Source organism: Scyliorhinus canicula, chromosome 12 (assembly GCF_902713615.1).
Source record: "Scyliorhinus canicula chromosome 12, sScyCan1.1, whole genome shotgun sequence".
In the NCBI taxonomy this organism is placed as follows: domain Eukaryota; kingdom Metazoa; phylum Chordata; class Chondrichthyes; order Carcharhiniformes; family Scyliorhinidae; genus Scyliorhinus; species Scyliorhinus canicula.
The window spans coordinates 5,536,481-5,559,717 of NC_052157.1; the positions used below are offsets into that span (position 1 = coordinate 5,536,481).

The 23,237-nt window shown below is 45.4% G+C and overlaps 1 protein-coding gene across 1 annotated transcript in view; it reads right to left on the bottom strand.

Moving 5' to 3' along the window:
- Positions 1 to 1,218: 1,218 nt before the first annotated feature.
- Positions 1,219 to 23,237, bottom strand: part of spg11 (SPG11 vesicle trafficking associated, spatacsin) — a 209,404-nt gene continuing 187,385 nt past the window's right edge. Inside the window, exons 38-41 of the mRNA XM_038813292.1 lie at positions 22,515 to 22,591; positions 5,633 to 5,788; positions 2,152 to 2,303; positions 1,219 to 1,499 (exon numbers count right to left, since the gene is read on the bottom strand). Of these exons, the coding sequence (XP_038669220.1) occupies positions 1,319 to 1,499; positions 2,152 to 2,303; positions 5,633 to 5,788; positions 22,515 to 22,591 (566 nt within the window). The 3' untranslated portion in view covers positions 1,219 to 1,318. The remainder of the gene's footprint in view (positions 1,500 to 2,151; positions 2,304 to 5,632; positions 5,789 to 22,514; positions 22,592 to 23,237) is intronic.

Consider the following 23,237-nt stretch of genomic DNA (forward strand, 5'->3'; position numbering starts at 1 on the left):
AAAATGTTCTGAACCTGCTTGAATATTTCATAATACAGGCATTTAATGTTGTCACAGCAGTGATTTGGAATCTGGATTTAAACTAAATGACATTTTTGTTGTTCAAAGGGATGGGTTGGAAATATTAGATTCTTTTCCTTTAAGTATTTTTGAATCAAAGTTGCTAATGGAAGGGGAGTGAAGAATTATTTTCTCCAACTTGTACTAATGGAACAAAAGTGCAGAATCTATTCAAGAAAAATCTGCTCGAGTGAAAGAAGGGAAACTGTGGCCTTTTTATTTATCCCATTGTTTTGGTTGTGTTAGTGAAGATTGAAAAAAAAATCTCCTGAACATAATGTGCATTTTACTTCAAAACAATCCTTTGTAAATTGTTTAGAAGTACATATAAATTGGCACCAGTACAGTAAATGTGGAAGGTTGCTTACCCAGATTCTACGTTGATCATGAGGTGTGGTTGCAACCCTAATGTAATTTGTTGGAAATATGCATTCTTTTTTCACCACCCTGTTGCAATGTGTTAATTAGACAGTGGCACTCTGCAGTCTTGTGAGCATAAACAGGTAATGGGAGTGGTCCTTGTATTAAATATATATCTCTTTCCTTCAAGTTAAATTCATATTTATTATACAAAATCTCTCTCTGCTGCAAAAAGGACAATTTATACAACCGATGAGTAACTTATTTTTATATCTCATCTGTTGCTGTTGGGAAGGCTTATTAATGTAAACAATTGGACACTTGTCATGTTTTAAGACAATAAATGAATATAATGCAAATTATTTTCTGCACTGTCTTTCCTCATATGTATTACTTTGTTGTAGGGTGCAGACATCACCAATGTGGTCTTTTCCTCAAACTATATTTCAGATTATCCACTCCCTTAAGTAATTGTAGAATTTAAATTCTAAGTGTCAGCATTCTTCATCTCGATGTTACTCCATGTGCCATTGGGATCCAGAGCCTGGCCTAGCTGTGAAATATAGATGACATTTCCCTTCAACATAACCCAGTTGCATGGATTCTGTACGAATGCAAATTCCACACATTTCAATTCTAAACGTGCACCATAATGTCTGATTTGCACAGGCCGATTATTTGCTCCTTAACTCACAGTACTGGGTGCAGTGGAAAATCCCAGTCCCACACAAAGATCTGTCCCCGAACTGTTTACTGGTTGGCAAGAGAAACTAGATGCTCATTCAGGAGCAGACAAGGTTATAGGTCTGTGCACACAAGTATTTATTGTCCTGGGACGTTAGTACAAGTAAAACTATTTACAATTTTTTTTACATATAACATGAATGCAAATAGAATACTAACTGGCAATCATATCATTCAAATAGCAGCTTGTTTGAGGTTCTTTGAGGAGCTTGTTTGCTATATCCGTGAAATTATGCTCATAGGCCAGCTTGTAAAATAGGTAGATGTCCTCACAGTACTGCAATAACCTCTTCAGGTTCTGACTCGCAACAGCATCTCCCTTGTGTTGTTTAAACCTGGAAATGTTTGTAAAGAAAAATGCATCAGAGTATTCCCCATTTAACTTATTTTTGCATAGTCTCAAGATTGCTCTGTGGGCTGTGCGACTTTGCCAGATTCCTGCATGCCATTGTTTGACATTTTCAAAAAGCTCCAGTCAGAAGGAGCAGGTCATCATCTTATGAAATGAAAATGAAATGAAAATCGCTTATTGTCACGAGTAGGCTTCAATGATGTTGTGAAAAGCCCCTAGTCGGCACCTGTCCAGGGAGGCTGGTATGGGAATCTAACCGTGCTGCTGGTCTGCTTTAAAAGCCAGCGATTTAACCCAGTGAGCTAAACCAGCCCCTATTTGGAGAGCTGTATTATGTTCAACAAATAACTTCCAGCATATGCTGGAGATTTTTTTGTTTATTAAACTGTCCAGTATGAGATTCGCTATCTGTAAGGTGATACCTATTTTGTTTAAAATGTTATGGTGTAACTTGGTCACTCTGGTTTTGTCTCAGTACCAGCCAGCCCAAAGATGGGCACACCATGGTGCTGCCATATTCCCCGCTGAAGCTGTGATTTTGCCAAGTGCGGTTTCTAAACCTCAGCATTAACTATAACAGAATAGACAATCCCTCGGCCATGCTCGTGTAAAGTTCGGAGTAGGCCTGTACTCACTTTTTCGAAACTTCTTCAAACAGACTGTGCTGCAGGGGGTGCTGTTGCTTAAATTCCTCCAGGTAGGCAAACTCACCACGGACAACTACATGTTCATAGAGCACCTCTGCCCAATCAGGTACAAAATCATACGCTTCTACAACGATAGACGCCTGTGGAGAAGGAGAAATCGACAATCAATTTCACTGACGTGAGTGGAATGACAAAAACATTTACCAATAATTGTATCTAACTAAGCCACTAGAAATGGCTTCAGACTTGCATACTGGACTACTTCAATCTTGCCTTATACTTATGCTGCTAATATCAAGTGTATATTTTGTGAATAAACTGGTTTAATGATAGCCTGTTGTCTTTTTTTTAATAAACATTTTATTGAGGCATTTATGGTTTTACAACAATAAAGTAAACAATGTACATGAATTTATAAACATAGTGCAAAAGCTGCCTTTACTACCCCCTTCCTGCTGACGATTAATTTGCCGCAAAGAAGTCGACGAACGGCTGCCACACCCGTGCGAACCGAACAGTGACCCTCTCAAGGCGAACTTGATTTTCTCCAAACAGAAAGCTAGCCAGGTCTCCGACTAATAATATCCATCTCCGGGCTACCAGAGAAAGGCGGCTTCGAGTCCCTCCAAGCTAATGATATCCATCTCCGGACTACCAGGGAAGCAAAGGCCAGAACATCTACCTCTTTCTCCTGGATTCCGACATTCCGAAAATCACCACAGCTGGACTCATTGCCACCCTTGAGCACCTATCTTCTACCCCAAAGAACCGGCTCATCTGGGCCACTGTCACATGTTGTGGACGTGTTGACTCTACTTAACGCTTCCCCCCCGGAGACCATCCTCTATTTCTCTTCCCACTTGCGTTTCAGCTCCTCTGTCTGCATCTCCTGACCCCACGAGTGCCTTGTAAATGTCAAAAAACCCTTCTCCCACCCACACTCTGGAAACTACCCTATCCTGAATCCCCCTTAGTGGTAGGAGCGGGAAGGTTGAAACGTGCCTACGCAAAAAGTCCCACACCTGCAGGTACCTAAACTCATTTCCCCATGCCAACCCAAACTTCTCAAGCTAGGAAAGCTCCCCTCTATAAACACATCTCCCATCTTCTCAATCCCTGCTCTCCGCCATATCCTGAACCCCCCCATCCATACTTCCCGGGGCAAAAGGTGATTATTACAGATTGGAGACCACACCGATGCTCCCTCTGCTCCCACATGCCTCCTCCACTACCACAAGGCTGGTGGAGTACCGTGCCTGCGGGAACAGCAGAGGCACTTATCAACAGCCCCAAGCTGGTGTCCTTGCATGAAACCACCTCCATACGCTCCGACACCGACCCTCCTCCCACCACCCACTTCCTGACCATCGCTATATTCGCCACCCAATAGTAATTACTGCCATTTGGTAGCGCCAGCCCACCCTCCCCCCGGCTCCGCTCAAGCATCCCCTTTTTTACTCGCGGGGTCTTACCCATCTAAAGAAGGACCGCGGAATAAAGATGGAAAGGTACCGAAAAACACAAACAGGAATCTCGGGAGGACCATCATTTTCACTGTCTGCACCCTCCCAGCTAGTGACAACGGGAGCGCGTCCCCCTCCGAAAATCGTCCTTCATTTGGTCCACTAGTCAGGCCAGATTTAGCTTGTGCAACCGTTCCCAATCCCATGTCACCTGGACGCCTAGGTACTGGAAGCTTCCATCTACCACCCTAAATGGCAGCTCCCCCAATCACCTCTTCTGCCCCCTTGCCTGGACTGTAAGCATTTTAGTCTATACCCCAAAAACCGGCCAAATTCCCCCTGAATCCTCATAATTGCTTCCATCCCGTCTAATGGGCCCAATACAGATAGGAGCAGGTCGTCTGCGTAAAGCAAGACTCTATTCCACTCCCCCCAGACCAGCCCCTTGAGGCTCTCAGCGCAATTGCCTATGGCTAACGCGAACAACAGTGGGGAGAGGGGGCATCCCTGTCTCATCCCCCGATGCAGCCTAAAATAGTCCGATGTTGTCCTATTCGTCCGTACGCTCGCCTCAGTCAATAAAGCTCCACCCAAATCCGAACCGCCCCAGTACCTCCCACAGATATTCCCATTCTACCCGATCAAAAGCCTTCTCTGCGTCCATTGCAACCACTACCTCCCGGGGGCATCATCATCACATTTAACAACCTTCTTGCAGCCTGATTCTACCAGTCCCCCATCCACCTTTGGGTAATTCAGCCCCCCTAAGAAGTGCCTCCTCTCCTCTGATCCGTCTTCTCACGAGATCGCATCCCATTAACCTGGGAACAAGTGAAAGGGGGATTTCTAAGATGATTGTGGGCAGCACGATGATTGAGGGCAGCACGGTAGCACAATGGTTAGTTGCTTCTCAGCTCCAGGGTCCCAGGTTTGATTCCCCTGCTGGGTCACTATCTGTGCGGAGTCTCCCCGTGACTGCGTGGGTTTCCTCCGGGTGCTCCGGTTTCCTCCCACAGTCCAAAGATGTGCAGGTTAGACAGATTGGCCATGATAAATTGCCCTTACTGCCCAAAAAAGTGAGGTTGGGTTACGGGGATAGGGTGCTCTTTGTAAGGGCCGGTGCAGACTCGATGGGCCAAATGGCCTCCTTCTGCACTGTAAATTCTGTGATTGCTGGTCAGCCCTATCGCACACTGCATTTTGGTTCATGGACTGTTGCTCTATAGCTGAAGGATAAACCAGAATAAACCTGAATTACAATCAAGTGACAAAGTCAATTTTACTGCAAAATAAAGATAGTGGATTCCCATCATTCTAGTAATCGGGTGTGGGTTAATGGATGGAATATAATTACTGGAAGAGCAACTGAAATCTTGATCCCAAAAGGCCAAGAGCAGCAAGGTTAGAATTAAAATGGCAAATAACCAGCAGGTGGAACTTGTTCCCTAAACTTCACCTCAAGCTAGAGGAGGCGGCATTGGGAGTAGCAAATACAATATACAAAATTATTAAAGGGTAGGTATTGCACCTGTGATTGCAAGGGAAGGGGACAATCAGTTCATCAAGTCTGCACCTATTTTTCCCAATCACATATTCCGATTATGATCATTTTCCTTTTGAGATTCAATATTACTTCCTATTGCCACAGGATATTAGTTGTGTTTCTGTTACGTTTTGCGGCTGGGTGACAGGAAATCAGGGGAGGTTCAGCATTTCTGCCACAACCACAAGAATATATTCATCTGGAAACTCAGCCACATCTCTGGCTCAATGTTTCCAATGTTTCTGCCATTATAATTTTGTACTTATGGGGAGGAAGGCAGAGCACTAACAAAGCCGGGGGAGGAGGAGGGGGGGAAGAAGAGAGAAAGAGTTTTTTAAAAAGCAATTGTTGAGACTCATTAATGAACGAGTCCAGCCATACTCACTTGTAACTGAAAAGACGGTTCAATTCTGATAACTGCAGGTATATGTAAACATACAACTGGACAATTCTCTCAAAGTACCTGATAAAACCTCGGCAAAGAGAGGATACAAGCCATTAGGTCATTTCTCTGTAGATTAATTAGCTGCACATCCTGATTGTTGTTCAGCAAGTGGAGCTGGAGAGTCACCAGTTTGGCTAGTCTCACACATTGAGAGGCACGTCGGATGCACGAGTCCTGGAAAGAGGAAGATTAATACATATTTGAAAACCTCAGTAATTAAGGTGATAAACTTTGAACCCAAATACTAGGACTTGGAAATCCTCTATTGCTAAAAACCATGTTCAACACTGTGAGCTTGTTCTAAGTCAGGCTGCAGAACCTTTACTAAACCAGGCTGCAGAACCTTTACCAAGTGGGCAGCAGCTGAGCACATTCCACATGCCCAGTAAAAATGATCACCAAGCCTACATTTCCAATGAATTACAAGGTGACTTCATGGACAAAGGTACCTGGGGACAAGATGCTGGGACAGAACAGGAAACCAATTCCACTGTTGATATTCACTGAATATTAACATCACTGCCTGCTACTAACCAGAGCACTTTGGTAAACCCAAGCCAGGCCCCTGAGGTTCGTAGATTTAAGTTTCAAAACAAATCTGTTCCATAGAATCCCAATATTTACAATGCAGGAGGTCAGTTGGCTCAGGGTCTGCATTGCCTCGGAAATTCCCCTCCCCTGCTATATCCCCATAATCTGGCACTCTCTTTTTCAATAGCAATCCAATCTCCTTGATCGAACTGGACTCCAGCCACCCTCTGGGTGAAAAACTATTTCTTCACATCACTTCTACTGCTTTTGCCCATTATTTTAATTCAGCACCCTCTAGGTCCTGATGTATTCTTGAAAGGGATCGGTTTCCCACTATTTACCCTGTCCATGCCCCTCAGGATCTTAACTATCTATCAAATCTCCTCTCTGCCTTTTTTCGTCCAAGGAAAACAATGCCAACCTTTCCAACCTGGCTGCTTTCAAAAGAATTCTCAACTTCCCCAAACTTAATTTGACAAAAAAATGACAGTAAGCCAAAGAAGAAAAATACATCAGAACAGCTCAAAGAGGTTTTTGAGGAGGGAGAGGGTTATCCAAAGAAAACCCAATCACAGGGCTCAAAAATCATGTCAGAGGGACCAAGGGAACCTACGGCACAGCTTTCAGAAGAAAGCAGAGCTGACTGGTTATAGAGGGTCGATTCTGTTAAACCATCCCAACATCCCACAAGTGGTTACCCTTCCGAGGCTGGTGCAATAGTAACAAAATGCAAATCTTGGAGATCAAGGCCAGTGATTCATGTGAATTGCCTCTTATCATCTGGATGAACGTTGAGCTCAATATGGATTAGTCTGTCTCCTAATGAGCCATCTGCTTCTGAAACAACATTAATGTTCAAGATGTGTGTTTCAGCACACAGACAAGATGTTCTAGCTAGCAAGAAAATGAAAGTGGCCGCAGGGGACAGCAAGCTTCGATGGAGATTTCAACCCATGGGAGAAGAATTTCTATGTTGATCTACCATAACAAGAGAAAAATGAAACGAGGTTCTGACCATCTACAGCAGGGGTGGGCAAACTTTTCCGTGCAAGGGCCGCATTCAGAAATTCACAATTCACAAAGGGCCGCATAGTATATTAAGTAAAATAATTACTTCACCCGGTTATGATTGTGGGCGCCTCATATAGAACATAGAACAGTACAGCACAGAACAGGCCCTTCGGCCCTCGACGTTGTGCCAAGCAATGATCACCCTACTCAAGTCAACGTATCCACCCTATACCAGTAAGTAACCCAACAGCCCCCCCACCCATTAACCTTTAAAAAAAAATAAAAAAAAAAAAAAAAAATTTTTTTTTAAAAATTTTTTTATTTTTTTTATTTTTTTAATGACTTGGTGGGCCGCAGAAATACCTTTGGCGGGCCGCATGCGGCCCGCGGGCCGTAGTTTGCCCACCCCTGATCTACAGTCATCCATTCTGTATGCAGGTTTCAGTGAAATAGCAAAATCGCTGATGCACCACAGCTGCTAAAAGAATAAAAGTTTAAAACTAAAACTGTTGGTTGCCATCAGACATTTAAAAAATAATAATTCCTTCAAGAGAAGGGATCGTAACGACAGAGCAGGAATAGGCCATTCAGTCCTTCAAGCTCACTGGCCAGTGAGATCAAGGCTGATCTACTTCAACACCATTTCCCTGCACTATTTGCCCTCTGAATTGCTTGCTGTAAATGTTTGTAGCTTTCCCAAGTCCCTTTGAAGTTCAACACTGCCCAGTCTCGCACCATTTCAGAAATACTCTGTATTTCCGTCTTTCAGACCCAAAGTGAATAAGTTTTGTGTCATCTACAAACTTGAAATATTACATTCAGTCCTTCAAGCTCACTGGCCAGTGAGATCAAGGCTGATCTACTTCAACACCATTTCCCTGCACTATTTGCCCTCTGAATTGCTTGCTGTAAATGTTTGTTAGCTTTCCCAAGTCCCTTTGAAGTTCAACACTGCCCAGTCTCGCATCATTTCAGAAATACTCTGTATTTCCGTCTTTCAGACCCAAAGTGAATAAGTTTTGTGTCATCTACAAACTTGAAATATTACATTGAATCCCCACATCCAAATTATTGATGTAGATTGCGACTTGCTGGAGCCCAAGCACTGATCCTTGCATTACACCATAAGTCACAGCCTGCCAGCCTGAAAATGACCCATTTATTCCCAAACCACTTCCTAATCCAGGCCAATACATTCCCCAAATCCCATGTGCTCTAACTTGGTTTACTAATCTCTTGGGTGAGATCTCATCAAATGTTTTCTGAAAAGTTAAATATTGCCATCCACCAGTTCCCCTTTAGCCACACTGCGTGTTACATCCTCAGAAATCCAATTTGTCAAACATGATTTCCCTTTCCCAAATCCATGTCGACTCTGCCCAATCTATCACTTGTGCTGTTATCACGGTCATGTTCTTTGTTTGTTTAAATTATTATTAAGGTTGTAGTGTTGCAGGGAGGCAGCCGCACGTTGGAGGGCTCCCATTCGGGAACGGCATTGTCGGGGATTGACACCGGGTCCTAGGGGCAGAGAAGGCGGTGAAGGTCAGGAGAAAGTACAGGGAAGGGATATGTCGAGTATCCGTAAAATAACGGCTGTGAAAACAGCTGAAAGTTCGTCGGGGAGTAGAAAGGTCACCGCGGGGTCACCAAGGAAAATGGAGGCTGGAGCACCAGGGGAGGCCGCATTGCTTACGGCTGAAGAAATAACTAAGGTGATGGCTGCAGAATTCGAAAGGCAGTTTACAAAATACATGGAGACAATGAGGAAGGAGATGAGGGAGGTTTTGAGTATGTTGGTGGAGGAGGCGATTTCCCCGGTGACAATGGCGGTGGCGAGCGCAGTGGCGGAGGTGCGGGAGCAAGGGGAGGCGCTGAAGGAAGTGGAGGAGACATTATTGCAGCACGGTGATCAACTTACCTCGATGGGGAAGGAGATGCGGAAGGTGATGGAGGTGAATAAGGATCTGCGAGAAAAATGGAAGACCTGGAAAACAGATCCAGGCGACAGAATTTGAGGATTGTGGGGCTGCCCGAAGGAGTTGAAGGGCCAAGGCCGACTGAGTATTTTGCCGCTATGCTGGCGAAACTATTGGGGGAGGGGGAGGATCCCTCCCGATATGAACTGGATCGGGCCCATTGGTCATGGAGGCCTGTACCAAAGGCGAGTGAGCCGCCAAGGGTAGTGACTCTGTGCTTCCATAGGTACAGTGTGAAGGAGAAGGTCCTGTGCTGGGCCAAGCAGAAGCAGGTGGTGTAGTGGGCTGGAGCTGGTATAAGTGTATTGTATACGTGTATACCAGGACTTTACGGTCGAGGAGGCGAGGAGGCGGGCTGCTTTCAACCGGGTGAAGAGGGCACTGTACATTAGTAAGGCAGGGGCGTCCACCGGCCAGTGAACGGGAGTGAGGTGGGGGGAGGGGCTGCGGCCATCGGAGCCTGGCGGAACAGGGTCCGAGTGGTCTAGCCGGGGTGGAAAGTTGGGGGGAAGGAACAGAGGTTGGGGGAAAGGAGTTTTACAAGAGGCAGTGGATGGGAGGAGTTGAGGAGGGGTGGGGGTTTACAACTCTTGGGTATCATGTACGGCACTCTTTCAGAGGTTGGACGGCGTCGAGTGTGGTGGGGCAGGGGTGGAGTGGACTCTATGGTGACCATGGGCGGACCTAGACTCCTTTGTTCTTTGTTTTATTGGATGCATATATTGACAGGTGGCCCGTTGTTTGGGGTGGTGGGAGGATGGGATCGTTGTTATTGTTAAGGGGATTGACTTTGTATTTGTTACCGTTTACTGTTTGTGGGTGGGGTATAGATTTTGAAGGAAAATGTGAAAATGGAGAATAAAAACATTTATATAAAAAAAGTTGTAGTGTTGCTACAAAGAACTTGCAGACTTTGTACTAAATCAAAGCTAATTTATTTACACACTACAAATTGTGAATTAATTATGCCGAAAAAGCGAAGTATTAGATCAAATAGCTACAATTCACAGAACTACTGAAAAACACGACTGTATCCAAACTTCTCCATAACTCACTCCGAGAGCACGTGGACCACCGTGTGGGTTGTGAGATGTGCTCCTACTCAATCTAGTGGCTGGATGCTGTAATTACACACTAATATATATAAAGATATACTATATTCACAAATATGATATATTGGATATCATTATAATCACTTCCTCTCTTATAGATTTAAGCACATTCCCTACATCCGATGTCAAGCCAACAGGCCTGTAGTTTCCTGTTTTCTTTCTCCCTCCTTTCTTAAGTAGTGGGGTTACATTTGTCACCTTCCAATCTGCAGGAACTATTCCAGAGACTATAGAATTTTGAACGATCTAACCAACTACTATATCTATAGCTACCTAGAACATAGAACATAGAACAGTACAGCACAGAACAGGCCCTTCGGCCCTCAATGTTGTGCCGAGCCATGATCACCCCACTTAAACCCACGTAACCCCGTAACCCAACAATCCCCCCATTAACCTTACACTACGGGCAATTTTAGCATGGCCAATCCACCTAACCCGCACATCTTTGGACTGTGGGAGGAAACCGGAGCACCCGGAGGAAACCCACGCACACACGGGGAGGACGTGCAGACTCCACACAGACAGTGACCCAGCCGGGAATCGAACCTGGGACCCTGGAGCTGTGAAGCATTGATGCTAACCACCATGCTACCGTGAGGCCCCTACCTCTCAAAGCCCCGGGGCGGAGATCAGCAGGTCCAGGGGATTTATCTTCTTAAAAGGCTCATTTAATTTCTCTAATACTTTTTCCCCCTAATATTAATATCCTGTAGCTCCTCCTTTAAACTAGCCCCCTGATTCGCCATTATTCCCGGGCGGTTTCAGTATTTTACTCCGTGAAGACAGACACAGAGTATTTGTTTAGTTTCACTGCCATTTCCTTATTTATGGTTATAAATTCTCGTGACTCCAATTGCAATGGACCCACATTTGTTTTTATTAATCTTTCCATTTTACACAACTACAGAAGCTATTAGCCTGTCTGTATGTTTCTCGCTAGTTTATTTTCTTTCCCCTTTCTTAATCTTTTTCCTGGACTTCCTTTGCAGAATTCTAAATTGCTTCCAGTTCTGAGGCTCATCCTTTTTGGGTAATTTTTTACACCTTTTTCACACGTACATAAAAATCAAGAGGGTAGTCAGGGAAAGGGTTGGCCCACTGAAGGACAGGGGAGGGAATCTATGTGTGGAGCCAGAGGAAATGGGCGAGATACTAAATGAAACTTTGAATCAGTATTCACCAAAGAGAAAGAATTGGTGGATATGGAGTCTGGAGAAGGGTGTGGTGATAGCCTGGGTCACATTGAGATCCATAAAGACGAGGTGTTGGGCGTCTTCAAAAACATTAAGGTGGATAAGTCCCGAGGGTCTGATGGGATCCACCCCAGAATACTGAAGGAGGCTAGAGAGGAAATTGCTGAGGCCTTGACAGAAATCTTTAGATCCTCACTGTCTTCAGGTGATGTCCTGGAGGACTGGAGAATAGCCAATGTTGTTCCTTTGTTTAAGAAGGGTAGCAAGGATAATCCAGGGAACTACAGGCCGGTGAGCCTTACGTCAATGGTAGGGAAATTACTGGAGAGAATTCTTCGAGACAGGATCTACTCCCATTTGGAAGCAAGTGGACGTATTAGCGAGAGGCAGCACGGTTTTGTGAAAGGGAGGTCATGTCTCACTAACTTGATTGAGTTTTTCCAAGGAAGTCATAAAGATGATTGATGCAGGTAGGGCAGACAATGTTGTCTATATGGACTTCAGTAAGGCCTTTGACAAGGTCCCTCATGGCAGACTGATACAAAAGGTGAAGTCACACGGGATAAGAGGTGAGCTGGCAAGATAGATACAGAACTGGCTAGTTCATAGAAGGCAGAGTAGTAGCAATTTAAGGGTGCTTTCTTATTTTTTATCAAACAATTTTATTGAGGTATTTTTCGGCATTGTAAACAGTTACAGATAACAACAAAAAAAAGGCAAAAATGTGCAAACATCAATGTAAAATCAATACTTCAATCGAACCATACTGCACAAGCCCGCGCCACTCCCATCGACACGACCCGTCAATTTATCCCTCCTACTCTCATTCTCTCCCCCCCCCCTCCTACTCTCATTCTTCTCCTCCTCCCCCCCCCCCCCCCCCCCCCCCCGCCCGCTGACGTTTACTCTCCTGCGAAGAAGTCGATGTATGGTTGCCACCTTCGGGCGAACCCCAGTACAGATCCCCTCATGGCGAACTAAATTTTTTCCATACCCAGAAGACTTGACATGTCCAAAAGCCGTAGCTCGGTCTTCGGGGGTTTTGAGTCCCTCCATGCCAGCAGTATTCATCGCCGGGCTATCAGGGAAGCAAAGGCCAGAACATCGGCCTCTTTCTCCCCCTGGACTCCCGGGTCTTCCGAAATCCCAAAGATTGCCACCCCTGGACTCATCACCACCCTTGTTTTTAGCACCCGGGACACGATCCCCGCAAATCCCTCCCAGTACCCCCTAAGCTTAGGACATGCCCAAAACATGTGAACGTTGTTTGCTGGTCCTCGCCCGCATCTAGCGCACTTATCCTCTACCCCAAAGAATTTGCTCATCCGAGCTACCGTCATGTGGGCCCAGTGAACAACCTTAAATTGAATCAGGCCGAGCCTGGCACATGTTGCGGTTGAGTTTACCCTACTCGGGGCTTCTGCCCACAGCCGGTCCTCCATCTCCCCGCCAAGCTCCTCCTTCCATTCGAGTTTCAGTTCCTCCATCTGGGACTCTTCCCCCTTCATGAGCACCTTATAAATATCTGAGACTCTACCCTCTCCTCCTTCTCCTCTAGAGACTATTCTGTCTTGGATCCCTATTGGAGGGAGGCGTGGGAAGGATGGGTCCTGTCTGTGGACAAAGTCCCGCATCTGTCAGTACCTGAAATCATTTCCCCTTACCAGCCCAAATTTCTCCTCCAAGCCCCATAAACTCGCAAAGCTCCCCTCCAGGAACATATCGCCCACCCTCCTCACCCCCGCCGGCCGCCATATTCAAAACCCCCCATCCATGTTCCCGGGGGCAAATCGATGGTTATCACATATTGGAGCCCAGACAGGTGCACCCACCTCCCCTACATGCCTCCTCTACTGGCACCATATCCGCAGGGCCGCCCCCACTACCGGGCTGGTGGAGTACCTGGCCGGCGACAGCGGTAGGGGAGCCGTGACCAGGGCTGCCAAACTGGTGCCCCTGCACGAAGCCGCCTCCACCCGCTTTTAAGGGTGCTTTCTGATTGGAGGGCTGTGACTAGTGGTGTTCCGCAGGGTTCAGTGCTGGGACTGTTGCTGTTCATAGTATATATAAATGATTTGGAGGAAAATGTAATTGGTCTGATTGGTAAGTTTGCAGACGACACTAAGGTAGGTGGAATTGCGGATAGTGATGAGGACTGACAGAGGATACAGCAGGATTTAGATCTTTTGGAGACTTGGGCAGAGAGATGGCGGATGGAGTTTAATCCGGACAAATGTGAGGTAATGCATTTTGGAAGGTCTAATGCAGGTAGGGAATATACAGTGAATGGTAGAACCCTCAAGAGTATTGACAGACAGAGAGATCTTGGTGTACAGGTCCACGGGTTACTGAAAGGGGCAACACAGGTGGAGAAGGTAGTCAAGAAGGCATACGGCAGCTTGCCTTCATTGGCTGGGGCATTGAGTATAAAAATTGGCAAGTCATGTTGCAGCTGTATAGAACCTTAGTTAGGCCACAGTTGGAGTATTGTGTTCAATTCTGGTCACCACACTACCAGAAGGATGTGGAGGATTTAGAGAGAGTGCAGAAGAGATTTACAAGGATGTTGCCTGGTATGGAGGGCATTAGCTATGAGAAGATGTTGAATAAACTTGGTTTGTTCTCACTGGAACAAAGGAGGCTGAGGGGCGACCTGATAGAGGTCGACAAAATTATGAGGGACATAGACAGAGTGGATAGTCAGAGTCTTTTTCCCAGGGTAGAGGGGTCAATTACTAGGGGGCATAGGTTTAAGATGCGAGGGACAAGGTTTAGAGGAGATGCAAGTTTTTTTACACAGAGGGTAGTGGGTGCCTGGAACTCGCTGCCGGAGGAGGTGGTGGAAGCAGGGACGATAGTGACGTTTAAGGGGCATCTTGACAAATACATGAATAGGATGGGAATAGAGGGATACGGATCCCGGAAGTATAGAAGATTTTAGTTTAGACGGGCAGCATGGTCGGCGCAGGCTTGGAGGGCCGAAGGGCCTGTTCCTGTGCTGTACTTTTCTTTGTTCTTTATTTAAGGTAATACAATCCTTGATTTCTTTCATGAGCCATGGTTAGAATACTTTCTTTGCTGGGGTTTTTCAACTTTAAATTTTTGTTGTAAACTACGTGGGCACCACAATAGCACAAGTGGCTAGCACTGTGGCTTCACAGTACCAGGGTACCAGTTCGATTCCCCGCTGGGTCACTGTCTGTGTGGAGTCTGCACGTTCTCCCCATGTCTGCGTGGGTTTCCTCCAGGTGCTCCGGTTTCCTCCCACAGTCCATAGATGTGCTGTTAGGTGGATTGGCCATGATAAATTGCCCTTAGTGACCAAAAAGGTTAGGAGGGGTTATTGCGTTACGGATATAGGATGGAAGTGAGGGCTTAAATGGTTCGGTGCAGGCTCAATGGGCCGAATGGCCTCCTTCTGCACTATGTTCTATGTCAGTTCTTTAAACGTTAGCCATTGCCTGTCTGCCCTCCTTTAGCAAAGTTTCCCAATCCACTATGGACAAATTTGCCCTCATACCCTCAGTTTCCTATGTTTTGATTTAAGACCATCAGTTTCTGAATGAACTACCTCACTTTCAAATTTAATGTATCATTCTATCATCTTCCCGAAAGGCTTCTTTACAAGAGCATTAATTAGCCCTTTTTCATTGCACAATACTAAATCTAAAATAGTCCATTGCCTAGCTGGTTTGGGGAGGCAGTGGTGTGTTGGTATTGTCACTGGACTAGTCATCCAGACACCCAGGATAATACTCTGATACATGGGTTTCAATTCTGACAGGGCAGATGGTGGAATTTTAATTTTAATAAAAATATGGAATTAAGAGTATAATGATGACCACGAAACCGTTGTCGATTGTTGTAAAAACCCAACTAGTACACCAATGTCCTTTAGGGAAGGAAATCTGTTGTTCTTCCCTGGTGGCCTACATGTGACTCCAGACCCACAGCAATGTGGTTCACTCGTTTAAATGTCCGCAGGTATGGGCAACAAATGCTGGTCCAGCCAGCGACGCCCACATCACATGAACGAATAAAGAAAAAAATATCCTGTTCTATAAAAACATTTTGCACACAATCCAAGAATTTGTCTACATGATACTAATTAGGTTACCCAATCTATGAGTAAATGGAATTCCCCCCCAACCCCCGTATTAACCCTCATTACGTGGAGCTCTGATTTCCTGATGAAATCACTGCTGTTTGGTGATAAAAACAGCTTCCACCAATGCTTGCGCCCCTTCTCGTTTCTTAGCTTCCACCCAAACTGATGTTACACCTTGATCTTTACCCGGGATCATGTGTCACTACAGTCCCAACGCCCTCTTAAATTAACAGAGCTACCCCACCACCGGTTCCCAGCTCCTGTCCTTCCTGAATGTCCCATACACTTGGATATTAAGGTCTTAGCTTTGGTTTCCACGTAACCACATCTCTGTAATGGCCGTCACAAACATACAAAATAGGAGAAGTAGGCAACTCAGCCCCTCAGGTCTGCTGCATCATTCGATTAGATCATGTCTTTCAAATTCCACATTCCCATCTACTCCCGATAACCTTTGATTCCAGTCTGAAAAATGTTCAGTAATCCCGTCTTCACTATTGTGAGGCAAAGTTCCAAAGAAAAAAATCTCATCTCTTTTAAAATGAAATTAGAGTACCCAAATCATTTTTTCAATTTCAGGGGCAATTTAGCATGGCCAATCCGCCTAGCACATCTTTGGGCTGTGGGGGCGAAACCCACGCAAACACAGGGAGAATGTGCAAACTCCACACGGACAGCGACCCAGAGTCGGGATTGAACCTGGGACCTGGGCGTGTGAGGCAGCAGTGCTAGCCACTCCATCCAGGGCCTCTTGAGTATTCTGTAAGTTTCAATTAGATCCCCCCCTCATCCTTCTGAATTTCATCAAGTACAGGTCCAGAGACCTCAACCGTTCCTCATATGACAAGCTGTTCATTCCAGGGATCATTCTTGTGAACCTCCTCTGGACCCTTTCCAAGGCCAGCACATCCTTCCTTAGATACGGGGCCCAAAACTGCTCTCAATACTCCAAATGGGGTCTGTCCAAAGCCTTATACAGCCTCAACAGTACATCCCTGCTCTTGTATTCTAGCTCTCTGAACATGAATGCTAACATTGCATTTATCTTCCTAACTGCCAACTGAATCTGCATGCTAGTCCTTCACATTTCTGAAGCATTTCCCCATTTCGAAAGCAGTCTATGCCTCTATTATAAAATAATAATAATAGCTTATTGTCACAAGTAGGCTTCAATGAAGTTACTGTGAAACACCCCTAGTCGCCACATTCTGGCGCCTGTTCAGGGAGGCCAGTACGGGAATTGAACCCCCGCTGCTGGCATTGTTCTGCATTACAAGCCAGCTGTTTAGCCTACTGTGCTAAACCAGCCTCTACCTTCCTACCAAAGGGCATAATCTTACACTTTTCCACTTGATATTCTATCTGCCACTTCTTTGCCTTTTCTCCTAGCCTGTCTAAGTCCATCTGCAGCCTAGCCGCTTCCACATTACTTGTCCCTCTACATATCTTTGTCTCATCTGCAAACTTAGCAACAATGCCCACAGTTCCTTTTTCCAGGTCACTGATGTACATCCTGAATAGTTGCCGTCCCACCCATGTGGAACATCATGAGTCACCGGTTGCCATCCTGAAAAAGACCCCCCCCGCCCCCCTTCACACACTCTACCTGCTGCCAGTCGGCCTATCCTTTATCCATGCCAGAACCTTGCCCCCAAACACCATGGGCTCTTATCTTATGTAGCAGCCTCCTGTCACCTTGTCAAAATGGCCTTTTAGCAATCCAAATACAGTACGTCCACTGGTTCGCCTTTGTCTAACTTCCTCGTTACCTCCTCAAAGAATTCTAACAGATTTGTCAGGCACGACCTCACCATGGACAACCTCTGAATCCAACCATAGTTGTATCTGAGGTTTTGTGTAATTTGAATGAGATATTAAACCAATATCCCATCCATCCTCTCCGGGAGTGTAAAATATCCCACAATGGTATTTCGAAGAGCACCAAGGAGTGTCCTGGCCAATATTTACCCTTCAACAACACTTATGTTACAGCAGTACTCGATTGCTGAGTTGGCTATGTGGCCCTTTGTGATGCCCGGAGTTTCGGAACAGCACCATTTGATTGCGAGCTTTTCTTATTATTTCTTTCCAATATAGAACATAGAACAGTACAGCACAGAACAGGCCCTTCGGCCCTCAATGTTGTGCCGAGCCATGATCACCCTACTCAACCCCACGTATCCACCCTATACCCGTAACCCCAAAACCCACCCTTAACCTTACTTTTTAGGACACTACGGGCAATGTTAGCATGGCCAATCCACCTAACCCGCACATCTTTGGACTGTGGGAGGAAACCGGAGCACCCGGAGGAAACCCACGCACACAGGGGGAGGACGTGCAGACTCCACACAGACAGTGACCCAGCCGGGAATCGAACCTGGGACCCTGGAGCTGTGAAGCATTTGTGCTAACCACCATGCTACCCTGCTGCCCAGTATGACAGGCTTGTGGAGAGCTGCTTGTTGTGAGAAGCAAGAGGTTTGTTTTTCATTCACCAGGCTGAGAGACACTTATCGGAAAGATAATTTAGCAGTCTGTTTCTGAGTGATAAGTGATCCAGGGAGTGTCCATGATGTAAGATTGGAAATTCATTTCACAGTCGTTCCAAATGTCAAACTTAATGTCACGCGTGTCTTCAGAGAGTTCAGACAGAGACAGGCTTGTGGATTATCAAGATTTACAATTACACGAATCACTTGCTTTGGATATCTCGAAATTAAATCTTGGATCATAATTTCCAAAGACAATTTCTGCAGAAACAGGGTAGGGTGCTTAGGGGATAGAGACTGAATTAGCAAGTTTGAATCGATCATGCACAACTGAAAATTAATGCTTTTCTTTCTGAACCATGGATTTTAGTGGATGTGTATCCATATAAAAGAGCTCCCATTTATACAGTACTTTTGCAAAGTACTTTTGAAAGGTGGGATAATCACAGTTTTCACATCTGCATTTGTGTCTCCTGTCAGGTTACATAGAACATAGAACACTACAGCGCAGTACGGGCCCTTCGGCCCTCGATGTTGCGCCGACCTGTGAAACCATCTGAAGCCTATCTGACCTACACTATTCCATTTTCATCCATATGTCTATCCAGTGACCACTTAAATACCCTTAAAGTTGGCGAGTCTACTACTATTGCAGGCAGGGCGTTCCACACCCCTACTACTCTCTGAGTAAAGAAACTGCCTCTGACATCTGTCCTATATCTCTCACCCCTCAATTTAAAGCTATGTCCCCTCGTGTTGGTCATCACCATCCGAGGAAAAAGACTCTCACTGTCCACCCTATCTAACCCTCTGACTATCTTATATGTCTCTATTAAGTCATCTCTCAGCCTTCTCCTCTCTAACGAAAACAACCTCAATTCCCTGAGCCTTTCCTCGTAAGACCTTCCCTCCATACCAGGCAACATCCTAGTAAATCTCCTCTGAACCCTTTCCAAAGCTTCCACATCCTTCCTATAATGTGGTGACCAGAACTGCACGCAGTACTCCAGGTGTGGCCGCACCAGAGTTATGTACAGCTGCAGCATGACCTTGTGGTTCCGAAACTCAATCCCCCTGCTTATAAAGGCTAGCACACCATATGCCTTCTTAACAGCCCTATTAACCTGGGTGGCAACTTTCAGGGATTTATGTACCTGGATGCCGAGATCTCTCTGTTCATCTACACTACCAAGAATCTTGCCATTAGCCCAGTACTCTGCATTCCTGTTACTCCTTCCAAAGTGAACCACCTCACACTTTTCCGCATTAAACTCCATCTGCCACCTCTCAGCCCAGCTCTGCAGCTTATCTATGTCCCTCTGTATCCTATAACATCCTTCAGCACTATCCACAACTCCACCGACCTTCGTGTCATCTGCAAATTTACTAACCCATCCTTCTACACCCTCTTCCAGGTCATTTATAAAAATGACAAACAGCAGTGGCCCCAAAATAGATCCTTGCGGTACACCACTAGTAACTGAACTCCAGGATGAACATTTGCCATCAACCACCACCCTCTGTCTTCTTTCAGCTAGCCAATTACTGATCTAAACCACTAAATCACCTTCAATTCCATACTTCCTTATTTTCTGCAATAGCCTACCGTGGGGAACCTTATCAAATGCCTTACTGAAATCCATATACACCACATCAACAGCTTTACCCTGATCCACCTGTTTGGTCACCTTCTCAAAAAACTCAATAAGGTTTGTGAGACATGACCTACCCTTCACAAAACCGTGTTGAGTATCGCTAATCAATTTGGTCTTTTCAAGATGATTATAAACCCTATCTCTTATAACCTTTTCCAACATTTTACCCACAACCGAAGTAAGGCTCACAGGTCTATAATTACCAGGGTTGTCTCTACTCCCCTTCTTGAACAAGGGGACAACATTTGCTATCCTCCAGTCTTCCGGCACTATTCCTGTCGACAAAGACGACATAAAGATCAAGGACAAAGGCTCTGCAATCTCCTCCCTGGCTTCCCAGAGAATCCTAGGATAAATCCCATCTGGCCCAGGGGACTTATCTATTTTGACATTTTCTAAAATTGCTAACACCTCCTCCTTTTGAACCTCAATTCCATCTAGCCTGGTCGACTGAACCTGAGTGTTCTCCTCGACAACATTGTCTTTCTCCAGTGTAAACACTGACGAAAAATATCCATTTAATACTTCCCCTATCTCCTCTGATTCCACACACAACTTTCCACTACTATCCTTGATTGGCCCTAATCTTACTCGAGTCATTCTTTTGTTCCTGATATACCTATAGAAAGCCTTAGGGTTTTCCTTGATCCTATCCGCCAATGACTTTTCGTGTCCTCTCCTCGCTCTTCTTAACTCTCCCTTTAGGTCCTTCCTGGCTAACTTGTAACTCTCAAGTGCCCTAACTGAGCCTTCATGTCTCATCCTAACATAAGCCTTCTTCTTCCTCTTGACAAGTGCTTCAACTTCCTTAGTAAACCACGGCTCCCTTGCTCGACAACTTCCTCCCTGCCTGACAGGTACATACTTATCAAGGACACGCAGTAGCTGTTCCTTGAAAAAGCTCCACATTTCGATTGTACCCATCCCCTGCAGTTTCCTTCCCCATCCTATACCTCCTAAATCTTGCCGAATAGCATCATAATTGCCTTTCCCCCAGCTATAATTCTTGCCTTGCGGTATATACCTATCCCTGCCCATTGCTAAAGTAAACAACCGAGTTGTGATCACTATCACCAAAGTGCTCACCTACATCTAAATCTAACACCTGGCCGGGTTCATTACCCAGTACCAAATCCAATGTGGCCTCGCCCCTTATTGGCCTGTCTACATACTGTGTCAGAAAACCCTCCTGCACACACTGCACAAAAACTGACCCATCTATAGTACTCGAACTATAGTATTTCCAGTCAATATTTGGAAAGTTAAAGTCCCCCATAACAACTACCCTGTTACTCTCGCTCCTGTCGAGAATCATCTTTGCAATCCTTTCCTCTACACCTCTGGAACTATTCGGAGGTCTATAGACAACTCCCAACAAGGTGACCTCTCCTCTACTGTTCCTAACCTCGGCCCATACTACCTCAGTAGAAGAGTCCTCAAGCGCCCTTTCTACCGCCGTAATACTTTCCTTGATTAACAATGCCACGCCCCCCCCTCTTTTACCATCTTCTCTGTTCTTACAGAAACATCTAAATCCTGGAACCTGCAACAACCATTCCTGTCCCTGCTCTACCCATGTCTCCGAAATCGCCACAACATCGAGATCCCAGGTACCAACCCATGCTGCAAGCTCACCCACCTTATTCCGGATGCTCCTGGCGTTGAAGTAGACGCACTTCAAACCAGCGTCTTGCTTGCCGGTGCCCTCTTTCGAACTTTTAACCCTATCCCTGACCTCACTACTCTCAACATCCTGTACACTGGAACTACAATTTAGGTTCCCATCCCCCTGCTGAATTAGTTTAAACCCCCCCCCGAAGAGCACAGGTTATGCACTGTGAGTTCTTCATTTGTCAACTTGAATGGGGTGAAGAATAGTAATTTATAAAAAATTTCTTATCTGGGACGTGGGCCGAGCTGGCATTTATTGTCCGTTCCTAATTGCCTCAGTCCTTAGACTGAGTGACTTTCTACAACCACCATCGGCCTGGAGTCACATGTAGGCTAGATCAGGTAAGGGTGGCAGCTTTCCTTCCCTAAAGGACATTAATGAATGGGTTTCTACCTCAATTGGCTAGATTTGTTTTCAATTCCAGATTTTTATTCAAATTTCACCACCTGCCGATTTGAAGCCGGCTCCCCAGAGCATTATCCTGGTTCTCTGGATTATTAGTCCAGGGACAATATCACCACCCCACCCACCTCCTCCCATCCATCACAATATGTTTCGCATCCCCTCACAATGGCCCTTCCATCAGCGGCCTCCATTTAACACCCCTCCCACTGAGCGCTGTCTGTCAGCTCTCCCAGGCAGGACTTCCTCCTGAATGAGGGGCAGAAGCCAAGCATTTGCTGGAGTATCGATGGTGACAAGGGAAACCCCGCCATCTGGAAAATCCTGGCCTTTAACTAAACAGCAAACAGTAGACAAAATCACTCGTTGCCTCCTTAAATCCTCAGATATGGAAACCCTGTGATGTGGTTCACTACACAATTTAATATCTCATGCAACAAATCTGTTATTTGGATGAGACATTGAACTGTGGGCTGACCTCCAACCTGATTAAATGGACATTATGGTTCGCCTGCTGTCCTGGACAACATTCCTCCCTCAATAAATGTCACAAACTGGTTATTTGTCCCATTGGTGCTCGAGAGTTATTGAGTTTGTCTACAGTTTTTCGCACTTCAGGAGCAATTCATATCCAGGATAAGGTTCTATATACGTGAAACTATTCATTTACTTTTTGTAACCATAGATTGCACATGTTTAGACATTTAATACAGTTTGCAAATGGAACTCCAAATATCAATACCTTTGAGTAGCTCTCAGCAGCATCTTTAAGAAAAGTCAAGACCTTCAGCAGTGATTTCTTCAATTCAGGGGTCACCTCTGAAATATGGAAAGAAAAATCAGGTCACACGCCTTAGGGAATCTCTAAATCTGGCACCAGAATTAGGATACAGGGTTTTTAAAAATAAAAGTGCTCATAAAAATTTATCGGCAACCCAGTGGAGCAAAGATCGTCCAAGTAAATAAAATTACAGCTGAAAATAAACCTCAATTTCTCGATCGATAATACATTTAAAAACACTTTGGATGCAAGATTCAGATTTATTTGTGCAATTGTTCAGTTTTAGACAATTAACTTCCTCCCATTCATCTCCAATAAACCATTTGCAGCTGGTCCATCTGGCTGAATGAAAAGCCAAATCCCCAAAAAGGAGACCATCAGAGCTTGGAATAAAATGATAGCAGTACAGAGGAATAGAGGCAGTGGCGTAGCGGTATTACGTAGCGGTATTGTCACTAGGCTGGTGATCCAGAGACCCAGGGTAATACTCTGGTGGAAACTGAATCCAATAAATATCTGGAATGATGAGCAGACCCATTGTATAATGCCCTGGAAGGAAGGAAATCTGCCTCCTCACCCCTGGTCTGACCTGCATATGACTCCAGATCCACAGCAATGTGGTTGACTCTAAATGCCCTCTGAAAGGCCCAGCAAGACACTCGAGTTGTATCAAACTGCAATGAA